This window comes from Syngnathus typhle, linkage group LG20 (genome assembly GCF_033458585.1).
Source record: "Syngnathus typhle isolate RoL2023-S1 ecotype Sweden linkage group LG20, RoL_Styp_1.0, whole genome shotgun sequence".
NCBI lineage: Eukaryota > Metazoa > Chordata > Actinopteri > Syngnathiformes > Syngnathidae > Syngnathus > Syngnathus typhle.
The window spans coordinates 7152415-7175575 of record NC_083757.1 but is presented as its reverse complement, the minus strand read 5'-3'; the positions used below and the strand labels follow the sequence as shown (position 1 = coordinate 7175575).

General features: G+C 52.0%; 2 protein-coding genes and 1 long non-coding RNA gene across 3 annotated transcripts; 1 reads left to right on the top strand and 2 right to left on the bottom strand.

Annotated features, from left to right (window-relative positions):
• Positions 1 to 1737: 1737 nt before the first annotated feature.
• LOC133144494 (carcinoembryonic antigen-related cell adhesion molecule 1-like) lies at positions 1738 to 7027 on the bottom strand. Its single transcript, XM_061267233.1, has 10 exons — positions 6868 to 7027; positions 6447 to 6782; positions 5235 to 5395; positions 5037 to 5163; positions 4632 to 4910; positions 4135 to 4428; positions 3659 to 3913; positions 3471 to 3588; positions 3192 to 3231; positions 1738 to 2809 (listed from the first exon to the last, which is right to left on the bottom strand). Exons 1-9 carry the CDS (start codon positions 6917 to 6919, stop codon positions 3213 to 3215), a joined length of 1641 nt encoding a protein of 546 aa, XP_061123217.1. The 5' UTR covers positions 6920 to 7027; the 3' UTR covers positions 1738 to 2809; positions 3192 to 3212.
• On the top strand, positions 6854 to 7466 carry LOC133144523 (uncharacterized). The gene is made up of 2 exons (XR_009710717.1): positions 6854 to 6991; positions 7082 to 7466. It is a non-coding gene; the product is annotated as an uncharacterized LOC133144523 (long non-coding RNA).
• Positions 7162 to 22950, bottom strand: LOC133144482 (semaphorin-6D-like). Its single transcript, XM_061267209.1, has 21 exons — positions 22696 to 22950; positions 17826 to 18024; positions 17646 to 17760; positions 17514 to 17571; positions 17368 to 17424; positions 17196 to 17297; positions 17031 to 17121; positions 16836 to 16958; positions 16508 to 16596; positions 16350 to 16439; positions 16112 to 16239; positions 15882 to 16013; positions 11319 to 11474; positions 11035 to 11208; positions 10804 to 10947; positions 9461 to 9538; positions 9320 to 9375; positions 9191 to 9244; positions 8711 to 8958; positions 8520 to 8648; positions 7162 to 8394 (listed from the first exon to the last, which is right to left on the bottom strand). The coding sequence occupies exons 2-21, from the start codon at positions 17926 to 17928 to the stop codon at positions 7687 to 7689; spliced, it is 2835 nt and encodes a 944-aa protein (XP_061123193.1). The 5' UTR covers positions 17929 to 18024; positions 22696 to 22950; the 3' UTR covers positions 7162 to 7686.
• Positions 22951 to 23161: the final 211 nt, after the last annotated feature.

Here is a 23161-nt window from a genome sequence, read left to right as displayed (position 1 = left end):
AGGCAAAAAGTGCTCCTTAGAACAGTCGAGAAACCGGTACGGCCATTAGCGAAACCTGGTGTCATGTACCTCCTGGACGGGGTTAGGCCCCGTTCTCCTCTCATCTGTCATAACTGCAAACCTGAAGTACTCGTTTTTGGAATACCAGAGTATGATGAAAGCATGTATTCGCGTTTCCCTGTGAAGAGAAGGCGATGGACTCTGCCTGGGGCCTTTTGTTGATTTCTAAAGAACATTTTGGCCTTGTAATTTTAATGTGTGGAATAAAAAAAGTCAGTTTAGAGTCGAAAGCGATTGCCAGGTTTTTCACCTGACATGAAAGATTTTTGGGAAGTGTTGCTCAGGCACTGGACGATGACCTTTTTGACAAATTGGACCGACCGTTGGCCACTGTACAATGTCAGAGCCTACTTATAGGAAGCAAGCTGGCGGCAGTTGGGAAATTAATTGCCAGTGCCAACCGGGCCCCTCCATCTCCAGCACAAATCGGTTGCCAGCCAAATGCAGGGCACACGGAGACAAATAACCATTTGCACTTGCACTCACACCTAGGGACAATTTGGAGTGCTCAATCGGCCTACCAAGCATGTTTTTGGGATGTGGGAGGAAACCGTAGTGCCCGGAGAAAACCCACACGGGCCCGGGGAGAACATGCAAACTCCACACAGGGGGGGCCGGAGGTGGAATCAAACCCGCACCCTCCTAACTGTGAAGCGGACGTGCTACCCAGTGCGCCACCGAGCCGCCCAAATAGGCAATTCAGGGCAACCAAAAATGCTCAACTTTTTGGACTTTTTGGGCTCAGCCCTCACCGTACTGACTGCCGCCCCCTTTTGGTAGACTCGGGACCTGGCCAACCTGGATCAACTGTCGCTGCCTACTTCAAGCGGCGCCCCCCCCCCCTCCCTCAGGCTTTTATTAAACACCCCGCTCCCCTGCCCCTTCCAAGAAGTGTCATGAAATAGTAGGGCAAGTCCAACCTGTTTATGTGTACAGAGACAAGTGCCGACATGCCACATAGGAATGTGTGCGTGTGTGCGCGCGCGCGCGTGCGTGTGCGCGCGCGTGTGTGCATTTGATGGGACGTCACCAATAACACAACACACGCACAAACGTTACTTGACTTTTGCTGGCCACAATGCTCACAGTTGCTAATTAGCAATCAACAAAAATCCGCAAATCTTGTGAATCATGTCCCCTTTCAATGTCATGGCGACTGACTGACACACACACACACACACACGCGCGCACGCACACGCGCGCACGCACACGCACTTGCACGCACACGCACATGCACGCACACGCACATGCACGCACACACACACACATTCCAGTGTGATTGCACGGCATGTTGAGACGCAAACATTTCAACATTCTCAGTTGAGTTTGCACACACAAAAAACACACACATGAGCAGACACACGTTTACAACGGGACACGTTTGCACAGGCCGCAACCCCAGAAGTATTTTTTGGGGGCCACGTGATGTCACTTTCGACACGACTTCAGCGCAATCAGTGTCTAAATGCACATAAAGCCTGTCCAAACAAGGCGGCCTGCCAATTGTCTTTCGAGAAGTTGGAGTGCGCGCGCGGCAGGTGAGTTGTGGTGCAATTGACGTCACACGGCCGCCTTTGAATTTGACCACGGCCACATGCGTGCGCCAATGGGAAGGCACGCAGGTGCTACCCTGCACTGTGATTGGCCGCTTCAAACACACACGCGTACTCTGATGGGTAGTTTGGTACCAAAGTGAACTTTGTTTGTTTTATTCTTTTCTTTTCCCACAAGTAGACAAGAAAAACAAGACTTTGCACAGCTGTTTAACAAAAACAAAACAAAGACTCAAAAGGTGGCAGGAGCAAACCACACGCTACGCAGGCGCGTTCATGTTGATTGACAGCTCATGCAAAAGTCAAACGTCATGCTAGCAGTCTGATGAACGTGCGTGACCTGTGATGAGCTTAGTTTTTTTTCACAATAAATACTCAAGTGCGCACACGCACACAAAGTCATTTCAGACTCAAAGTTACAAAAACATAAAAGCACTTTTCCCGCCAAAAGTCACAGTTGGGCCCGCCATCCACCCTTGCAGTTTTTTTCATCAGCCAGTCTTGACACGGTGGGGAGGGAGGGGTGAGTACGGTGGGAGCGAGGCGGTCGCAAGGCGTGGCAAAGACGACAAAGACAAACAAGGATGGGAGGAGATTCCCGCCACGAAACCAAACAAAGCGTCCGAATGGTGGCGAGCGTCCAAATTGTGGCATGTGTCCTAATTGTGGCTAGCGTCCAAATTGTGGCTAGCGTCCAAATTGTGGCTAGCGTCCAAATTGTGGCCGGAGTCCTAGTTGTGGTGAGCGTCCATGTTGTGGCGAGCGTCCATGTTGTGGCGAGCGTCCATGTTGTGGCGAGCGTCCATGTTGTGGCGAGCGTCCATGTTGTGGCGAGGGTCCATGTTGTGGCGAGGGTCCATGTTGTGGCGAGGGTCCATGTTGTGATGAGCGTCCGAATTGCGGCCAGTGTCTGAATTGCGGCCAGCGTCCGAATTGCGGCGAGCGTCCGAGTTGCGGCGAGCGTCCGAGTTGCGGCGAGCGTCCGAGTTGCGGCGAGCGTCCGAGTTGCGGCGAGCGTCCGAGTTGTGGCGAGCGTCCGAGTTGTGGCGAGCGTCCGAGTTGTGGCGAGCGTCCAAGTTGTGGCAAGCGTCCGAATTGTGGCGAGCGTCGTGGCTTTCCCGTGATGCGCGCACACCGCTTTCCCAACGGAGGCGTCTCGGAAAAGCCACAAGGGCCCGTGTTTGGACCATAATCTCCTAAACACACACATACACGACTCAATTTCATCACATGGCATGACGGACGTCAAAGCCAGGTTCAGGCTTTTGGTTCCTGGCCTGGCAGGCTTTGGACTTTCTGGATTTGCCAGCGCTGTCAAGATTTGCAGAGGCAAGCGCAAAGCGAAATCCGTTTCTATTTCCAGAATGGCTCGGGAACGCACCGCCGCACAATCCATCTCGCAAGTTGGACACATGGAAATGACGATGCCCGTTGCAAACATCGCGGCCCGTTTCGCATTGTGAGGTGTCCCCCTCAACACAAACTTCTCAGCTGCCACATCTATTTGAATGGTAACCACGGCAACCAAACTGCCTTTCCTAACCAAATGACGCACACTCGTGTGTTTGACAGACTTACCGGCAGTGCGTGCAAAGGTCACTAGTATGGCGACTCCACCCTAAAGGCACACACAAGAAACACAACGAATGAAATAACATCATCATCTCGTGTGTAGCAGAATACGTTTGCTGATGGGTGGCTTGTGGGGCAGGGTCCAACTTTTGACAGCCCGGGGCGCACACGCCACCTCTTGCAACGGCCGTGCAAGCTCATCTGCATTGGACGCAATACTAATGCTCTGTGTGTGTATATGTGTATGTGGCTGAGCAGCAGATAGCGCGCCTGTGCGGCACTTACGGAACTTTCTGCCGGCAGTACAAGACCAAGCCAATGGCCACGCCCAACGCAGCCAGGATGGCAATGATGATGCCGGCGATGGCGCCATCTGATAGGCCTTCATCCAGCGCGCCCTCCTCTGCGCAAGAGCACCGAGTGAGCACCAAGCAAGTTTCGGTGGGTCGCGGCGGAGGCAACCGCCGTCTCACCTTTGACGGACAGGTGGTGGACGAAGGTGGCGCTTTTGCCGGTGACGACGTTGTGCGCCTGGCAGGTGTAGGTGCCCGTGTTCTTGTAGACAGCCTGGTCGATGGCGTAGGTGGCCGTCTTGACCTCCGTCAGCGTCGCGTTGAACTTCCAGGTGAAGTTGGCGGCCGGCACTGAGTTGGCTGAGCAGCTGAGTTGGATGGCGTCGCCCACCTCCACCGCGCTCTGCCCGCTCACCGTCACCGCCTCGGGGCCGACTGCAGCGAGAAGTTGCGTCGCTCAAACCTTCGCTCGCATCATTGTTGACGACGTAAGGTCGCGTGGAACGTCAGGTTGGCAAAACAAGTTGTTTCGAGGAAAAGCAACAAAATGATTCTGATAAGAAACAACTGTCGTCAAGAACCAAGAAAAATGTTTTTGGGGTCAAAGACATTTTGCAGTCCGAACAAATTTGTCCTGCGGACAAAATAACACTCACAGTTGACGAGCAGCTGGTAGGCAGCCTCCTCCGTGCTAACGGCGTTGGACAGGCGGCACACGATGCGGCCGTTGTCCCCCTTGAGCAACGGCGCCAAGCTGATCCAAGTGCCGTCAGGCGCCACCATCACGCGGCCCTCGTCGCCCGACGCCGGCAGCTGCTGGCCGTCCTTCAGCCACAAGCGGCTGCTCACGGGACCTTCCGCCGCACGGCAGCTGAAGTTGGCCGAGCTGTTGCTGGCTAGCAGGACCGTGCCCTGGGCTGGCCCGCTCACTTGCACGCCCGACACCGGCTCTGCGAACACAAGAGACTCGTTGTGGAGAGAAAAACCCTTCAGGGCAGAATTGACGCTCCCCCACACAACACCGGTCGAGCAGGTTTCCAGAAGCACAAAAGAAGTTTACAAGCAGGGAGGGGCCGCAACACACCTAGCTGGTGGGCGCTTTGCGCCAGTGTTTGCGCCTGCGTATCTTTGTGTGTGGCAATAGTCGACTCACTCATGACAGCGAATGAAACGCTACGCGAGATGACGACTCGCTGGGTCTTGGCGTTGGCAGCTTGGCACGCATAGTGACTCATCTGCTCCCACAGGGGGAGCCGCTCCACGGCCTGCAGCGGCAGCACAGGCCCGGTGTCTTCCATCAGGGTCTGGTTCTGGTACCACGTGATGGTGGCGGGTGGACTGGAGCGCACGGCGCACGTTAGGTTGAAGTTGGAACCGGCCCGCACAAACTCCGACTCTTGGGAAGCCGTGAAGGTGACCTCGTCCGGACCATCTGGACAATGAAGGGCTCATGTCACGCTCAAGAGAGGCGCGTCACGTGATGTCCACGTCGTGAACACGACTGAAGCGCCTGCATCGGGGCCCTGACGTAGCTTGCGCTCAGCGGTGTGCTACTCACAGTGGACGGGCAGGCTGAAGGAGGCGCTCTTCTCCATCTCTAGTTTGTTGGTGGCGGTGCAGTAGATGGGTTGTGTCAGGTCGGTGCGCAGGACATCGACAATGGTCAGCCGACTGCTCGCCTCGCCCTGTTGGAGAAAGGCGAGCGTGGGTCAGAGTTGACGGGCGCGCCCAGGCGAGCAGTGGGGTGACCTCCAACCTGTTGGATAGCAAGCCGTCCGCCAGGGACAACAGGCACGCTGCCGTTGAGCCAGGTGAAGTTGAGGAAAGAGCCTTTGGCGTTGCAGGTTAGGACCACCGTGCTGTTGTGCTCCAGCGCCTCAGCCACGTTTGCGGTCAGCTTGACGCCCGACACAGGCTCTGCGCGGCGAGTCACAGTTAACGCAACGGCGGCTCTTCACATCCCCCACTGTTGCTTTCTTCTCCCCCCACCCACCATCCTTCTTTCAACAAGTTAATTTTGTTTTCCCTGTTTTTGGGGCAAAGCAGGGTTGGACTCACAAATATTGATCGCTCAATCGGCTCGGCGTGAGTGGCACGTAGGTCTGGCGCCCATTATCGTCATTAAATCAAATAGCTAGGAAGAGAAAGACCGAGAAAATATGCGTAGCAGCTAGCCAGCAATGTTAAAAATAAGAGCCTGTCATTCCTTTTTTTTTTTTTAACACATTTGCCTCCAACAGTCCTGAGAAGACTGAGAAGGGAAAAAGAAAAAAAGAAAACAGCCTTTCCCACACGTGACCCACGTAAAGGCAAATGAGACTAGCGTGAGGAAAGTAGTCCCTATGGTAAATTGGCATGAATCACACGCAGGAAGTGATGTCATCCTAATTTGGACAGAGGTATGCAGGGAGTGAGAACGGAGGGAAAACGATAGGCACCGGGACATGCCCCCCTTCCCCCAACTGAGTGGCCCACACACACCGACACCACCCCCAACAGGTGGCCGCACCCTGACGGCTCAACGGCGGAATGTTTGGAATTGCAATGCTGCCAAAGCACAGCGATCCCTCCGCCCAGAAAAGGTTCCCCGTGGCAATGGAGCGCTCAGTGGCAAACGTGCCACCTTTTCATCTGCCCTGAAACAAAAGCTTTGGCTTTGACCACAACGCAACAGGACGCCCCCACCCCCTGATAACTTCTGAACATGTATGGAACAACAAACTCTGGGCAAATTTGTATGGCACTATTTTCTGTGCAAGATGACATCCGCGAAAAAGCCTGACTTTCCATGGGATAAAGTGACACAATTCACATTGACAAGTTCACCTTTGAATGTGATAAGGGGCTAAACTTTTTCTCTTCTTGTATAGACGTTGTAGCTGTCCATTCAAGAACTTTGAGATTTTGGGTGCAACGACCAATAGTGAGCCCAAGCAACCCAGTCGCGGCTCGGTTGGCGGCGACTCACCGAGCACGCGCAGCTGTATCTCGGCGGTCTCGGTGTCGCCTTCCTCGCTCACAATGTTGACGCTGAAGTCTCCGCTGTCGGCCGTCGTGAGCGCGCTCAGTGACAGCGCGCCACTCTGGGCGTCCACGGACGCGCGCCCCTGGAAGAGCACGTTCACCTTTAGTCCCTGGGCCCCCAGGGTGGCCACGTGAATCTGCTCGTGACCGTCGTTGAAGTTCCAGATGATGAACGAGTACTTGGGGGACTGCAGGAGCGTAACCAAGGTGACGTTTTTCCCCACTTCGGCGTCCACTGGGCCCTGGGGGAGAATGTCGCGAGCCTCCAGGCGCTGCCATTCTGCGGGAGGAGTGGGGGGCAACCTCTGTCTCAGCTAGAGCGAACCGCACGTGGCGTGGTCACTTACCGGAAGCGGATTGCTTACCAGACAGGACGAGCAGAAGCGCAACAATCGTCGTGGTCAGGCTCGTCGTCATGGTCGTCGTGGAGCTCGGAGGGAAATGTTGAGCTTGATCCTCGCTTACTCGTCCGCGGCCACACCCAGCCAGGTGAGACCGCGCGTGCGCACTCGGCAGGGGAGGAGGGGGGCGGGGCCTCGCCTGACATTAAACGTCAAAGCGTCCTCATGCTTCTCTCAGTGGCCTTGCCGAGTACTGCGACTGATGGGTTCGTCTTGTCAAGTGATCACAAACGCAAACGAGACCAATTGCGAGATGAGACGTCTTTTACTTCCAACAACAACGTCGCCATCATAAATATGGAGCGTTGTTATTAAGCTTGTACTGTAAATAAAACCAATGCTACATGTTAATGGCACTGGGAGCCCTGCAGCTCCTCCACCAATGAGCAGAGGTCGGAGGTCACATGCAGCCCGCTTCAGTTTCCTGCTTTTTTTATGCATTTTTTTTAGGATTTCAGTGTAAAAGCTTGAATACAAAGTGACATTCTGGTTCTTGTTGCTTGTCACTTTTTTTTTTTTTTTTTAAGAAACGTTTGTTTTCTTGAGGTAAACTGTTAAAGTCATATAGAGTGTGCCTTTGTGTCTTATTGCAGCACAGCCCCCGCCCCAATCAGGTTCCATATACCAATATGGTACAAAAGCTGCCGGTAGTGTGCGGGGACACTGAGCGCTCACGTGATGCGGAGCGAGCTGAGTCCACTCTGACGAACGGCGCGGTGATGTTAGCGTCGGGGACGCTTGCTTTGATCTGACTCATCAACACCGGGACTGTCTGGGCGCTGACTAATTGCGGGCGTCGGGAAGGAACAAAGGTTTGGGCGGCACTTTGGGCTTGAGAGAGACAGCACGGCGCACGGCGCTAGCGTTACCACGCTGCACGCAGACTCCCTCGCTGTAACTGTGCTGACGCGTCAGGCAGGCCCGCGGAGCTGGGGGGCCGCTGCTGTTGGTGTTCATTCTGGCCAGCAAACGTTGCTGTGGAGGCGCCCCCCGCTGGTTGAAACTGTGATGGCGTGGTAGGCCGCCGCCCATCTCAACGAGGGCGGGACCTCCGGGCTGGACCGGAGCCTCCGGGATCATGGCGTGTTGGCGCAAGATAGCGCCGTTAGCATTCAGCGGCAGCGCTTGAGTTGCCGGCTGCCGGTTGCCACAGTGATGGCTGCGGTCCAAGCCACACTGATGAAGATGATGGTGAGGATGCCCTCGAGAGGTGGACGTCAGGACCCTGATGCCGCCGTCACCCTGGGCGCTGACCTGCTGGATGTGCCTGAGAAGCTCATCCAACGCAGACACGTCTGATGCTTCAGAGGACGGTGGGCCGTTGCCATGGCGATGAGGGGGCAGAAAAACAGACGGAGACACGCAGTCAGCAGTCGTCACCGCGGCAAAGGAGGCGGGGCCATCCGGCACAGGGAATTCTGAGCTTGTCTTCTGCCAAGGGAGTTCCGGGCCCGAGTTGGCCGTGGGAAGAGCCGACAGGTCGCTGGCCGCCTGCCGGGAAAGACGACAATCAGAATTTGAAATGCACCTTTGAACTATGAGGCGGGCCTCCAAGTCGAACGCAGCTCATCATCTTTTTTTCCTTAACAACTGTGACTCAAGTCAGTGCCGCCTACCTGCGTCAGGCCAACTTGGGGCTCGGCCGCAGCAAGCCGGTGGCACGCGGTCAGGGCATCAGATGCTCGGCCCTCGGGGATGAAGGATCCACACGTCTCAGGGCACTTCAACTCGACCGTTTTGTCCTCCTAACGGGTACGAAGCTGGCGTCACACGTTGCTGCTCGCTTCCTGTTTGGCTTCCCACTCACCTTGGGTGCGGTGGTGTCCAGGAGTCCGCTCAGCTTGGCAAGCGAGTGCAGCGACAAGGCGTGGGGCAGCGAGGCCTCCAGGTCTTTGTCCAACTTCCCCTTCTGATGGGCGCCGCCGCAAAAGCGCGACGCCAGAAGGCCCGACGAGGCGGCGCCCAGCAAGAACGCCAGCAGCGCGCAGGCGATCAGCAGAGTGTAGTGGACGCCAGACGCCGAGTCTTCATCCACGGCTGCGGCACCAAGCACGCCTGAAACCAGGCGGCAGGCACCGTCAAGCGCCGAGCCACACGCATGTCTGGGTTTTAATATCTGTTGCTACTCAGAACCTTTTACCGCAACTCAACATGGGCTCTCAACGTCACTTATCGTCTCAATCACAATCGTGAAAAAGCATTTTTTGACATCAAAACCTTAGTACAATTTCTGTCCAGCGGAGGCGCTGTTACTAATGGTACGGCAGCAGTGGAAGGCGGGCCTTACCGTAAGCCGAGTCGGAGGGCGTTTCCCGGTTACCAGAGGCCGCCGAGATGACCGCTGCCCAAAACACAAAAGGAGACCTTTATGTTTTGTACACTCCAAGATCAAGCACCAGGTGGCGCTGCATCTCACCTTGACACGGGGCCATATTGGAGTGGTCCCCCTCGATGTCCTGCTCAAATCCCGCCCTGCCCACAAGACTTGGTCAACGATGCGTTCCAGTACATGAAAATGCCATTCGTCGGCCAGGAATCAGGCAGTCGTGACACCTACTTGAACCCGGGTGCCATGTCAGCACACCTTCCTGTCCGCAGCCAGATGCAGTAGGGGTCCCGCGAGGCCAGACACGCACTGGGAGACAACGCGGCAGAGCAGGGTGGGGCGGGGCAGGGAAGGGCAGTGTCAGGGTTTTCCAAAACTATCTTGATCATATGATTATGTTGGAATGTATGTAACCGGTAATAAATAACCTAGGTAGATTAGTTTTATGCTTATGTTGGTGTGTAACCAGTAGGGGTGTAACCATACATCGATACACATCGATTAATCGATATAATGCTCTACGATTTATTGGCATTGATGCTAAAGGTAAACATCGATTTATATCGCCGTGTTTGACCTCGGACATTAGACGCGACTTTATTTTGAAATCCAGTTCATTGTTGCTTGCTTCCTCTCTCCGGGAGCAGTGCGCCCGGCGTTGTTGTGTTGTGAGCAGAGCACGCGCGTGAAAGGGGAGGCGACAACTAGTACGCGGCTCCTGGGCTGGTGCTATGGCTAGTGTCCAAAGAGACGAGGAAATTTGCTCCCCTTTAGGCTTCAAGTCATTCGTTTGGAAGCACTATGGATTCCAAAGAAAAGATGGCTCAACGGACAAGACACGTGCAGTTTGTAAATCCTGCCATGCGGTGATCAAATATTCAGGGAGCACAAATCTCGCCGCACATTTAAAGAAAAAACACGACATCAAAGTTCAGTGTTAAAGTAAGGAATTTGTATACTACAATACTCTTGTAATTTCCTAAATAAAGAGTTTGCAGTACCTTGTTGATTTTGCGTATGAATTGTTATAAATCAGGATATTGTTCTATATTTTTTATTAAAAAAAAAAAAAAAATCGATCGTAGAGCACTATATCGCGATATATCGTGGATGAATCGCAGCAGGCTTTAAGATATCGGCAAATATCGTATCGTAGTTCTTTATATCGATATTGTATCGTATCGTGAAAAAAACCGCGATTTACACCCCCAGTAACCAGTAATAAATAACCTAGCTTGTCCCATCCTACACAATGTCGTAAAACATCCCCTGCTCTGCTAATCTAGAGGTCAAGGGCTTTAACTTGTCTATTCAGTCCACTGTCACCCCCACCCTTTTTCTCGTAATAAAGATGCTCTTGTGGGAAGCGAGAGTGAGACTTCATTCGACCATCGCTGTAAGCACAGCGACGAGTGAACTCTCCGCCTGCAGGTGCCCAAAACGACTAACTTGTCTCCGAGTGGTTCTTGCAAAATAAGTTAGAGTGAGCACCACTTTAACAGGCAGAGCACCACCACCAGCTCTATTGTGAAAGCTCCCGCACTCGCCTCTGCCTCGCAAGCGTCAAAGCTCACCTTTTACAGGCACCGTGCCGTCGGCATCGGCTGAGCGGCACGCGCACCAGACAGCTGCTGAACGCCACAAACAAGGCGTGGTGCTCCTTGTCCAGCTCCAGGCCCAAAATTCTGCGGTCCCCCTCCCGGACACCAGGGTCACACCTGAGGATGTTTTAGATCCGGACACAAGCGCCTTTTTACCATGTTTGGCTTCGGTTGGGGTCAGCGGCGTCGGGCAGCGGTGCTAACTTGTCGGGGTCGTAAACGTCAATGTCCTCCAGGAGTTTGGAGCCAAAGGTGTCGTGGGGAAGCGTGGCAGCCAGAACCTTAGCCACTCGGCCGTCCTCGGAGCCCAAGAACACCACCGTGCGCTCCTTGTGCGGACCCGCCGAAACATCAGCCACGATCTGCGTCAGCTTGAACCTGCCGGTGGCGGAGGCTAGTTAGCTAACCACAAGACTCGAGGCGCTGATCGGCCGCCATGAACTCATACAAAAGTTCAACAAAATAAAGATCTCAACCTCGGCTCCTACCTGCTGGCGGTCCTGGTGTAAAGTGGCCGCCGGTTGACAGCAGGCACGGCACCATCCATCAGTGGAAAAGATTTGATGAACGCCAGCGTCTCGTCCGGGAAATCGGCAGAAGATTTGAAGTTGGCGGCTGGCCCGTCGCCCGCGCACGAGCCGGGCCTGCAGTTGCACATTTGGACATACCGTTTTTTCCATGTATAATGCGCCCCCATGTATAATACGCACCCTAAAAATGGCATGTCAATGCTGGAAAAAGCCTGTACCCATGTATAATACGCACCCAAATTTTGCCTTTTTTTTTTTTTTAAGTCCCAATGATCGTCACACACTAGGGGTGTAACGATTCATCGATACACATCGATTACCGTTTTTTTCCGTGTATAATGCGCCCCCATGTATAATACGCACCCTAAAAATGGCATGTTGATGCTGGAAAAAAGCCTGTACCCATGTATAATACGCACCCAATTTTTTTTTCTTTTTTTTAAGTCCCAATGATCGTCACACACGCAGGGAGGCAATGGGTCCCATTTTTATAGTCTTTGGTATGGTCTTAACTAGGCTGGATGTATTTTTTTTTTGTTGGCGTTGATTTCTCCAACTGCCCGTAAAGGCACCACCACGATCAGTGCGGACATGTGAAAAAAGCGTGCGGACATGTGAAAAAGGCGGCTCTGTATGGGAGAGAAGTTGAAGAGGAATGAAAACACCCTTGGAAACCCAAACTTGCCCCTCGTCGTGACTCGGAGCCGCAACAAATGTTTCGGATTTGTGTAGGGTACATTGTGACAGGAAACGAGCAGGTGATCGACAAGTGTCTGATACGAGATCCTTGCGTTCGTATGGAGCGTGTTTGAAGTGAACAGCAGAGACGAAAGGAACAAGGCAAAGTGTTGTGAAATAAAATACTACCTGTAATACGCATTTTGTTATTTGCTGATTGAAAATGCTAATTAAACTGTGAATTGAAACTCATAGGAAGAAAACTGAACTCTCGCTCTTTATATAGCTGACGTGTTTTGCGCATCCGTTCTGCGCATCGGATCCATAGTGCGCATGCGCAGTGATACTGCCTCCGTATGACGTCCGATCCGCGATGGAGATTAAAAAACAAACAATATTTGACAATTACACACCATCAAGGATTGCACCATCCCATCAAACAATGTGTCGTCAATTATGAATTTTACTGACTAAGTGTGTTGGGCAGGATGGCTGAATGCGATGCGCGATTGACAATAAACAGGAAGAAAGGTGATTTCATGTTTTATTTCGAGGGAGATTTGTCATGTCTCGTCCCCAGTTTTGCTATGTGTCTAGGTTGCCATAGTTTCTGTTCGCGTCGCCCCTCCCTTCGTGTGTCACCTCAATCAATGTAACGTGTTTTGTATTTAAGTCCTGTCTGCCCCTCGCTCACCGTCGGATCATTGCATGTGTTACTGTCATGATGTCTTTTTGGTTTCTGTTCTTGTCTTTGGTAATGTCACCCTGTCTTTTTGTTCCACGACTTTGTCGGTCAGTCCTGTTGTTGGTTTTGTTGTACCATGATTTTCTTTAAAAAAATAAAAATTAAAAAATTAAAAATTTAAAAAAAATTGTACCCATGTATAATGCGCACCCCAGATTTTAGGACAATAAATTAGTTAAATTTTGCGCATTATACACGGGAAAAAACGGTAATCGATATAATGCTCTACGATTTGTTGGCATCGATGCTAAACGTAAACATCGATCTATATCGCCCGTTTTTGACCTCGGACATTAGACGCGACATTATTTTGAAATCCAGTTCATTGTTCCTTGCTTCCTCTTTCCGGGAGCAGTGAGCGGCGTGTTGTGTTGTGAGCAGAGCAGGCACGTGAAAGGGGAGCCGACAACTACGCGGCTCCTGGGCTGGTGCTATGGCTAGTGTCCAAGAAGACGAGGAAATTTGCTCGCCTTTGGGCTTCAAGTCATTCGTTTGGAAGCACTTTGTAATTTCGTAAATAAAGAGTTTGCAGTACCTTGTTGATTTTGCATATGAATTGTTATATATCAGGATATTGTTCTATATCGATCGTAAAGCACTATATTGTGATGTATCGTGAATGAATCACAGCAGGCTTTAAGATATCGGCAAATATCGTATCACGCTTCTGTGTATCGATATGATATCGTATCGTGACAAAACCCGCAATTTACACCCCTATTACACACATCTGGGTGTGGTGAAATTTGTCCTCTGCATTTGACCCATCCCCATGTGATTGTGATCCATCCCCTGGGGGAGAGGGGAGCAGTGAGCAGCAGCGGTGCCGCGCTCGGGAATCATTTGGTGATCTAACCCCCCAATTCCAACCCTTAATGCTGAGTGCCAAGCAGGGAGGCGATGGGTCCCATTTTTATAGTCTTTGGTATGACCGGCCGGGTTACTTAAGTCCGTAAACGTAAAATCATTTCAGAAAAAAGATCATCTTTGGGAACAACCGGTTGTTATTCTGCCGGTCAGTATCACTGCGCATGCGCTAGCAAACTCGATAGCGAAGAAATGTTTCAGATTTGTGGAGGGTACATTGTGACAGCAAACGAGCAGGTGATCGAGCAAGCGTCTGATATAGAGATGCACCGATCCGACTTTTTCAGTTCCGATACCGATACCGATGCCGTGGCTTTGCGTATCGGTCGATACCCGATACCGATCCGATATTATGGTTGACTTAACAAGCTACATAACTCTACATGTGGAACAGAAAAGACCAAAGGCAATGGCATCAGGCAGACTACACAGTTCTTTGCCCTAAATTAGGGGTGTCCAAACTAACGGTCCAGTTTTTATTGGCCCGCAGCAAATTCTGAAAACATAATTGAATATGGCCCGCACAAGAAGCTTGAGCTCAGCTTCTCAGTTTCCACACTAGATAGAGCCCGCCACACAAAGCGTTTGACGTCCCATTAACAACCCCCCCCCCCCCCCCCCCCCGGAAGAGAAGCAAACACGGAGCGTTTGACATCCGATTAGCCGAACTCCCCCCCCCCCCCCCCATTCGGGAGAGAAGCGAACGCGCAGCCTTTGACGTCCCATTAGCAACCCGAAGAGAAGCGAACGCGCAGGGTTTGACGTCCGCTTAGCAACCCGGGGAAGAGAAGCGAACGTTCGCTCCATGTTTGCGTTTGTTTAGAAAACTCTCGTGGCATGCGGCACACGTGCTGCTGACGTATGACGTAGCCTGCGTCCCAATAGATTAAGGAAAGTATCGGCTCACAGATCGGCTGTATTTTCCGATACCCGATCCATCTATTTTGTTGATATCGGGACCGATATCCGATCCAGATATCGGATCGGTGCATCTCTAGTCTGATACGAGAGCATTGTGTTCGTATGGAGCGTGTTTGAAGTGAACAGCAGAGAAGAAATGAACAAGGCAAAGTGTTGTGAAATAAAATATTACCTGTAATACGCATTTAGGTAGAGAACTGAACTCTCGCTCTTTATATAGCTAACGTGTCAAAATAATAATAATAATAATAATAATAATTGTACCCGTGTATAATGCGCACCCCAGATTTTAGGACAATAAATTACCATATTTTCCGTACTATTAGGCGCACCTAAAAACTTACATTTCACTAAAAAAAACACAGTGCGCCTTATAATGCAGAGCGCCTTATATATGGATCAATTGATGAATTTGTTGATCCATACTGGTTGTACACAGTGCTCTGCCAAAATGTTTCAGTACGTTTTAGTACGACTAGTAAATTACAAGGTCGCATCGCTTCCCAACATTACGGCAACTGTAGTCAGGGGGCGTCACCGAATAGCTGTTGTACCCGCGAGGCTATTTCATTTCAAAATAGGCTGCTCCGTTAATGTTTTGAGTAAATTTACGGATTGATATGGAAGGGAAACATAGGTAAGCAGTACCAATGTGTGTTAGATCGAACTTTAGTCAGTTCCGATCATTTTATAGGAGATCGTTTGAGAAACGCGATTGTTTACACTTTGCTGAGGCTCATGGGAGATTGCGAGCTGAGGCTCATGGGAAATTGCGGATGGCTGATGCTATGATGATAGCTCCTATACGCACAAGGCTATTTCATGTCAAAATAGGCTGCTCTGTTAATGTTTCGAGTAAATCTACGGATCGATATGGAAGGGAAACATAGGTAAGTAGTACCAATGCGTTAGATCGAACTTTAGTCATTTCCGATCATTTTATAGGAGATCGTTTGAGAAACGCGATTGTTTACAGAGAGCTCGTTGGTTATTGGCTAGTGGATGCATACCGCAACCCTAGTCAACCTCAGTTTGTTGCAGTATAGCTTCTATTTTATGCGCCTTATAATCCGGTGCGCCTTATATATGGACAAAGTTTTAAAATGGGCCGTTCATTGAAGGTGCGCCTTATAATCCGGTGCGCCTAATAGTGCGGAAAATACGGTAGTTACATTTTGCGCATTATACATGGAAAAAAACGGTACTAGTTGGAAAAAGAAATCCTGGCGTTGTGAAATTACTTTAGATGTCCAACAAAAATTTGCCAATTAAAGTCAAGGCCAGTGAGCAAGGCCCTCAATTGACCTCACCGCGGCTCGGGCACAGCGTCGTCCGCCACGGCCATCCACGCCGAGTCGCTGCCGCGTTGCTCCTTGAACTTGCCTCCAAACACTTTCTCCACCTCGTCCATGTAGAACGCGCACACCGCCGAACCCGGAATGCTGCGCCACGCAAAGTCGCTCAATTCCTGTTAGTCGCCGCTAGCCGAGCACGGAGCCAGCGGTTTTGGTTAGCACCCAACCATTAGCCTAGCACGGACCTGTTAGCCTGCGTGGTGAAGACAGCCAACACGGCGGGACGTCCATTGATCTGCAGAACGCCGGTCAGCGATTGGAGCACGTCAAAGTAGAAGAGAGAATCTCCGGGAAGAGAACAGTTCAGGCGGGCCTGGCAAGATTGAATAGCGGTCTGGACTTTTGGCCATATATCCCCTCGACGCTACCCGTTTTTAGTCACACAGACAGAAACCAACTTTCTCGTATGTATCCTGGGCTCACCTTAAGGAAGGAGGTCCAGTGCTTGTCCAGGACTCTCGGCGAGCCGCCGTTGTCATTCTTGCAGACTCTGGCCACCCGAGAAAAGACAACCTGACGACAGGCGCCCGGTCACGGCGTCCGGTCACGGCACCAGATGAGCAGCAACCGACGACATATACCTTCCCCAAGGTGGTGTACTCCGCTGCGATCTCGCTCAGGAAAAAGTAGACGTGGCTCCCGTAGTCCACGGCGTGCAGGAAGCGAGGCTCTGCCGCACAGTAGCGTCATGGTTTCATATCTGACGTCAACTATTTGTCATGTCGGCTTGTAAGATGATAATGTCATGTTCAGGTCATGTGGTGGTGATGAGGTCATGTCACGCGACAATGTCTTGTGCTGTCAAGACGATAAAATATGATGACGTCATGTCATGGGATGTCGTGTGAAGTGCCGGTCAGGGAATGATGATGTCACGTCTTGACGTGAGGCGAGAACACGCCGACCCACCTCGAAGCCACTTGGAGTCGTACTTGACGGTTCTGAGGACGGGCCGGCCATCTCCCAGGCTGCGGTAGATGACGGCATCGCTGGCCAGGAAGTCGGTCACGGTGGCCGAGTAGAAATCGCCACCTGGGTGAGGGTCAGAGGTCATGTACAGGACGGGCAAAACGGCAGGAAGGCCGATGGACAAGTTGACGTTACCGGCGAATGTCCCGGCGTTGGACTGGCTTGACTCGAAGGGACAGCGCGCCTGACCCGGCAGGTCCGAGCCCACCTGTTCCAACGTGCTCGTCTGCCGCGCAAAACCCAAAAGTCACTGCCGCCGGGTGGCGCTTCGGGGTTGCCGAGGTCACGGCGAGCGGCTACCTTGTAGTTGCGGCACGCCGGGTTGAAGGCGTTGGTCCCACACACAAACAGCGTCTCGTCGTCGCGCGGCACCAACACTTTGATGTAGTTGTAACACTCGTCCTGACAAAACGGACATTAGCATATGGCTAAGACGAGCTCAAGACAAAGCGCACAGCATTGCGGAACTCACGCCGTCTTTCCCCCGCACGGCGCACTTGCTCACGTCGGCGGCGCGCCACGTCAGCGTCTGCAACACAAACGCACGTGCATGTTAGCCTCTCCTGCTGCAAGAGAGAGAGACATCGGCCGGGCGAACGGATCCCGTATGCAACTCACCGTCTGAGGTACGAAGGCCTCGGCTGCCGTCGTCAGGTTTACGGCAAACACGTGATCCCTGACACAGAAAGCACAGATGTGAGCGAGTGTTTGTGTGCCAAGTCAGCAGCAACACTCCCAAGCGTGAGCGACCTGGCGGTGATGAAGAGCATGCGGTTGACGCGCGTCATCCTCTGGAAGCGGAGACCCGGCCGGCCATTGGCGTCATCCCGCAGCAGACTCGAGAATACCGGCAAGCGTCCCGACTCTGACGGACGACAGGCCACATGGCAGTTGAGCCGCAAAGAAGCGCGACGCGCCCGGCCGACTCACCGTCCAGCAGGCTGATGGCTTGCAGGTCTCGTGGGAAGGACGAGGCATGCAGGAAGCAGGAAGTGAGCAGGAGCAGCAACGGTGGCCGCTCGCCCAGGGCCATGGCGTGGGGGCGGGGTCACACGCTCATCAGCGGCGGCTCGGACCAAACGGCAAACGGGAGGCGGGCCATCTCTCGCAAGCTCGTGATTTCTATATACTGGAGACAGACGTCAGAGTGACGTGTGAGAGTAGTTTGTGTGTGAGAGTGCGTGACAGCATTTCAATCGTCAGTGTGGGGACAAACTACTCGGCCTGGCTATCAATTACAAACTTTAGTGGATTGGATTCACAAGAGCCCGATTCTGTTCCCTTCCGTCATGGGGTTGCCATGGTAACAGCCGCGGCTCGCTGCGTGACACGTGAGAAAGCGCAAACATTTTTAGAGTGTCAGCTAACAGGTAGTGTGAACGGGGCAGAGCCCTTGGTTGGCTAGCTGGTCTCCATGGCGACTGTACAGATCGTTCAACTTCCTGGTGGTGACTTTGTTGACATCCCTCCCTCCCTCTGTCGTTTCATGGTAAAAAGAAGAAGCCCGCATTAATCTTCTGGAGCTCATCTGCTGCATTAGCGGCGCACTCGCGTCAGCTGTGCCATCTGCTTGCGGTAACTCGCGTCCCGCTGACCTTTGACCTGCTTTTTACTCATCGGGACACAAGCGACAGACGTTTTTGGCCTGCATGCCCCGCTGACCACGGTGGGTATTAGCGGGAAATGTGGGACGAGGATGAGACAGCGAGGTTACGTCTAAACCTGAAAAAGCCCAACGGGATCCGATTAACTGAGATGTGACGGCGCAGCGGGAACCCCAAAGACCCCACCTCCACTCCCCCCCACACACACAAAACGACGTGCTGGACTTGGAAGCTAATCCCCGTCTGTCTTGAGGTCAAATCCTCACATGACTAAAGTGGAAGAAAGAGCAATCAAGGTAGAGTGAAATTGTCTTTCATTTGAATTCTTGATTTTTGCATTAGTTTATTGTCCTTTCAACCGTGCTGCACGCCGCCATCTCGACGCGAGCAGCGACAAGGCGAGCGAGCGCTTTCTGTTTTCAGTCAATAAGTCTCACGATTGTCCAAGGATTCCAAAGATGTGATTTGATTCCACTCAGGAAAAAAAGTGAACGATGCATTTGCCGAGCCGCAAGAAACACTTTGAAGGAAGGGACTCCCTGTCAGCCCACGACAATCCAGGCAACGATGACTCGGCGCAAACTAAGTCACATGACATGCAGCCTGGCAACCGGTTACCGGCATAGCAACCGCCCACCTGAGAAGGAGGGGGAGGAAGATGAGGAGGATGTGGAGGAGGGCTAAGCACAAAGATGTTTGGATTTGCTTGCATCCAAATGGAGCAAAGTGGCCAAGCGAGGCCTGCGCCACCGGCGTGGCTCCACTCCCACACATTGCATAAAATCTATAACTTCTTCTATTAACCTATAAATCGCTGCATGGCTTAGCGCCTTCATATCTCGTCGACCTAGTTGTTCCTTATGTTCCGTCTCGTAACCTTCGTTCGCAAAACGCTACCCTTTTAGCGACACCGAGGGCTAAGAAAATGTCTGCAGGCTCTAGAGCATTTTCTATTCGGGCTCCAGAGCTTTGGAATGCCCTACCAATGGATATTAGGACTGCTACCTCAGTAGAAACATTTAAGACACGTTTAAAGACACATTTCTATGACATGGCCTTCCGGAAGTAAGATGGCGGCGCGTGCACACGCAGCGGCCTCTCTCTGTCCCGAACGGTGTTTTGTTTTGTCGTTTAATGTGGTTTTGTCCGACACTTTTGTGTGTTCGTCTCGTCGCACCGGGTTGTGCTTCAAGTACAGCGGGCTGGTTCAGCTCGACATCGGCGGAAGCGAGTTTTGTGGCGATCTGGACTTTGAAGCAGGGACATTAAAGGCGCTCGGTCTGCTCCGTCCTGAAGCGAGAGCGGGGGCGTCCGGGCCAGGCTGGCGGCCAACCCAGCTCGACCGGCCGTGCCTTCCTTTCTTCGGGCGAACGTTCGATCGCTGGGCATCAACATGCCTGCTGAGATCTGTGAAACGGACAGTGCGTAACTGCTGTGCATCTGGAGCGGCTAGTGTGCTATCGGGAGGACCGGGCCATTGTACGAGGGGGAACATCGCGAGGAGGTGGAATGCGTGTCTACATCCGTGACGAATGGTGCCAGGACTCTGTGGTGGGATGCAAGCACTGCTCGCCTCTGGCGAAGTTTGTGATCTTCAGGCTTTTGGCGTCCTGAACTCTCTCCCCCGTTGTTTACTTGTATGTTACTCGTGTACTGTGTCTCGTCACCGTGGGATGGAGGAAACGTAATTTCGATTTCTTTGTGTGTCTTGGCATGAAGGAATTGACAATAAAGCTGACTCTGACTCTGACTCTGACTAACCTGTAGTGGCCGATTCGGCTGGAGTTTGTTTTCTCTCCCTCTCCACCCCCTCCCTCCCCCCTCCCCGGCCGGGGAGGTGGTTAGGTGGTACCCATGCTGACAGCGGCTATCTGGATTCTCGTGGCCAATTCAGGATAGGGGAACTGCAGCTCAACCTCCTCGAAGAGCACTGCCAGGACAATTGAGGGCTCCTTTCGGCAGCCCTCTGCTGTGACATGGACATCCACTTTTTATTTAATTGATTCTCATGTTGTATCATTTGTGCCCTCTCTGCATCCATTTCAACCTGGTGATCCTGAAAGGGGGATCCTTCCATCTGTGGTCCCTTCTCAAGGTTTCTCATTTTCCCCCTGCTAGGGGTTTTTAAGTTTTTCCTTGCCCTTTTGGGAGCTTAAGATCAGGGGATGCTTTGAGAATAATTGTCAATTTCTGTCTATGTGAAGCCCTTTGAGACTGCTTGTGATTTAGGGCTATACAAATAAACTTGACTTGACTTGACTTGACTATAAATGCTTTTGCGGGTGGAGTTCATTCATTTGCGCCAAATCTCAGAAGCCTGCTTTGCTGATTCTCTCAAACTTGCATCAAGTGAAAGACGATGACATTTGTCAACAACGGGAAGTAAGCAAGGAAGCGAGGAAAGAAGGGATGGAAGTGGACGAAAAACAAGGAAGGCTGAGAAGGAGGCACTTAAGCTAATTAATGGATCAGCCCGGGCATGAGAATTGAGCTTCTTAAATCTTCATACGCACGCGCGCGCACACACAATCATCAATGAGGATTTGTAAGGAACATGGAATCTTTCAGCAACCCACCATGCCAAAACCTGGTGGGGAAAACGAGCAAGCGAGGGAGGAGGCGTTTGAGACCAAGCGAGCTATGAAGGAAGGACCAAGACAGTGAGGAAGGAAAAAAAGCAAAGAAAGAAAATTGTCTAAGAAAGTGAAGGAAGGAAGGAAGGAAGGAAGGAAGGAAGGAAGGAAGGAAGGAAGGAAGGAAGGAAGGAAGGAAGGAAGGAAGGAAGGAAGGAAGGAAGGAAGGAAGGAAGGAAGGAAGGAAGGAAGGAAGGAAGGAAGGAAGGAAGGAAGGAAGGAAGGAAGGAAGGAAGGAAGGAAGGAAGGAAGGAAGGAAGGAAGGAAGGAAGGAAGGAAGGAAGGAAGGAAGGAAGGAAGGAAGGAAGGAAGGAAGGAAGGAAGGAATCAATGAAGGAATCAATGAAGGAATCAATGAAGGAATCAATGAAGGAATCAATGAAGGAATCAATGAAGGAATCAATGAAGGAATCAAAGAAGGAATCAAAGAAGGAATCAAAGAAGGAATCAATGAAGGATGGATGAGAGAGTGCGAGAGAGGGACCAAAGAATGCGCTGTCTGCATGTCACGTCAGTGGCCCCGCCATTGGCCGAATGACGGCAGCGGGAAGTACACACACAGGCACACACACACACAGGCACACTCGCACACATAGCAGAGGAGGAGGTTGTGGGTGGTTGTCAAGGAATAAAGAGTGTTGGAAAACTGGGTGCTACTTCCGAGGATTTCATCCAGACAGACAACCCACCTCCGCTATGTCAGTGGGGTCACGGGGTTTGTGGGTAATTAAGGCAGTCACGGGAAGTTGCTAGTGTAGGGTCAGCCACCCTGACCCCCACCACCACCACACACATATTACTTGGCTGCTGACCTTACCAAGCTTCCTGTGATGCCCTGACACGTGAGAAAGGAGAGTCCACATTTGGACTTGCGCTTCTTCCCTCCCCTCCAACAAGTGCCTAAGTGGCATTCCTCGGGGCTTCAAAACCCAACCGCCAACCACACGTCGCTCATTCTCCCCCTGCACTTGATCGTCGCATACACGCGTGCAACTCACTGACCACTCATCGACCATTCAGAGAACAAATAAAAGCCCTGCCTTCTTCCTCCATACAGATCCAATTTAGCTTGTGTGTTCCTATTTTACGTCTGTTTGTTGCCACAAACGTGTGACTTTGTGTGTTTACTCAGAGCATCTCCTGTCACCCAAGCACCACAGGAAGCTGATGAAAAACCAAGTCAAATGAAGACACTGATCTCCATCAATGACTTTGATCATTGATCATTCAAGTCTGACCAATAAAACATTTGGGAGCTTACAAGTGCGTTTCATTACTTTCTTCCCTAACAGACTCACGCGCACATGCACGCACACACGCACGCACACAATAACACGTGTATGCTGTGAAGTATAACCCGCTTCCTTATAAGGTCATGGTCAATTGACATGTAAAACAAGACACCTACTCCTTACTGAGGACGCGAAGTGGGCTGACCCGCACCCCTGACTGACTCAATGACGTCATTAAACTGGCGTGACGTCACTTTGACAGTTTCGCCTAGTACGATTGACAGCCTTCTAAACGTGTGGTTCCTTCCACCTTCACACCGGTCGAACTCACCTTTGCGCGTGCACGTCCCCTGCAGCGAAGCATCGGGCGGGCACGCAGGCACACACGCACAGCGACACCGCTTGCAAGGCGCTTGGTAGTCCACGAGCAGGTTTTCGGCGCGCGAGCACGATCCAGCGCAATCGAGCGCCTCAACGTCCCGATAGCAACAGGGAGCGATAAAGACGCCCGAAAAGCCGCAGGAAACGGAGCGGCATCGGAAACAAAAGGTGCCCGCAAGCGCTAATCTCTTCAGACCGCCACCCGGCGTCTCCCAGCCCAGGCCACGCCCCCGATACGCACGGCCAATCGTAGGTGGCAACGAAGCGAGCCCGACTCCACCCCCTCTGAGGCTTTTTGCTGATTGAGCAACCGATGATTGATCAGTTGCTTATCAATTTTATTGACACGGTTAAACAAAATGAAGTAGCCATATTTTTTATTGCATTCACATGACAACTGTAAACTGATCATTACT

Coding starts and splice junctions, on each gene's coding strand:
- LOC133144494 (XM_061267233.1), bottom strand. CDS start 6,919: ATGACGACGAGCCTGACCACGACGATTGTTGCGCTTCTGCTCGTCCTG. Junction 5,396..6,446: donor GATACAGCTGCGCGTGCTCG/GTGAGTCGCCGC, acceptor CTCGCCGCGCAG/AGCCTGTGTCGGGCGTCAAG. Junction 5,164..5,234: donor GACGGCTTGCTATCCAACAG/GTTGGAGGTCAC, acceptor TTTCTCCAACAG/GGCGAGGCGAGCAGTCGGCT.
- LOC133144482 (XM_061267209.1), bottom strand. CDS start 17,928: ATGGCCCTGGGCGAGCGGCCACCGTTGCTGCTCCTGCTCACTTCCTGC. Junction 17,761..17,825: donor AGCCATCAGCCTGCTGGACG/GTGAGTCGGCCG, acceptor GTCGTCCGTCAG/AGTCGGGACGCTTGCCGGTA. Junction 17,122..17,195: donor CGGCGTGCCGCAACTACAAG/GTAGCCGCTCGC, acceptor TTTGCGCGGCAG/ACGAGCACGTTGGAACAGGT.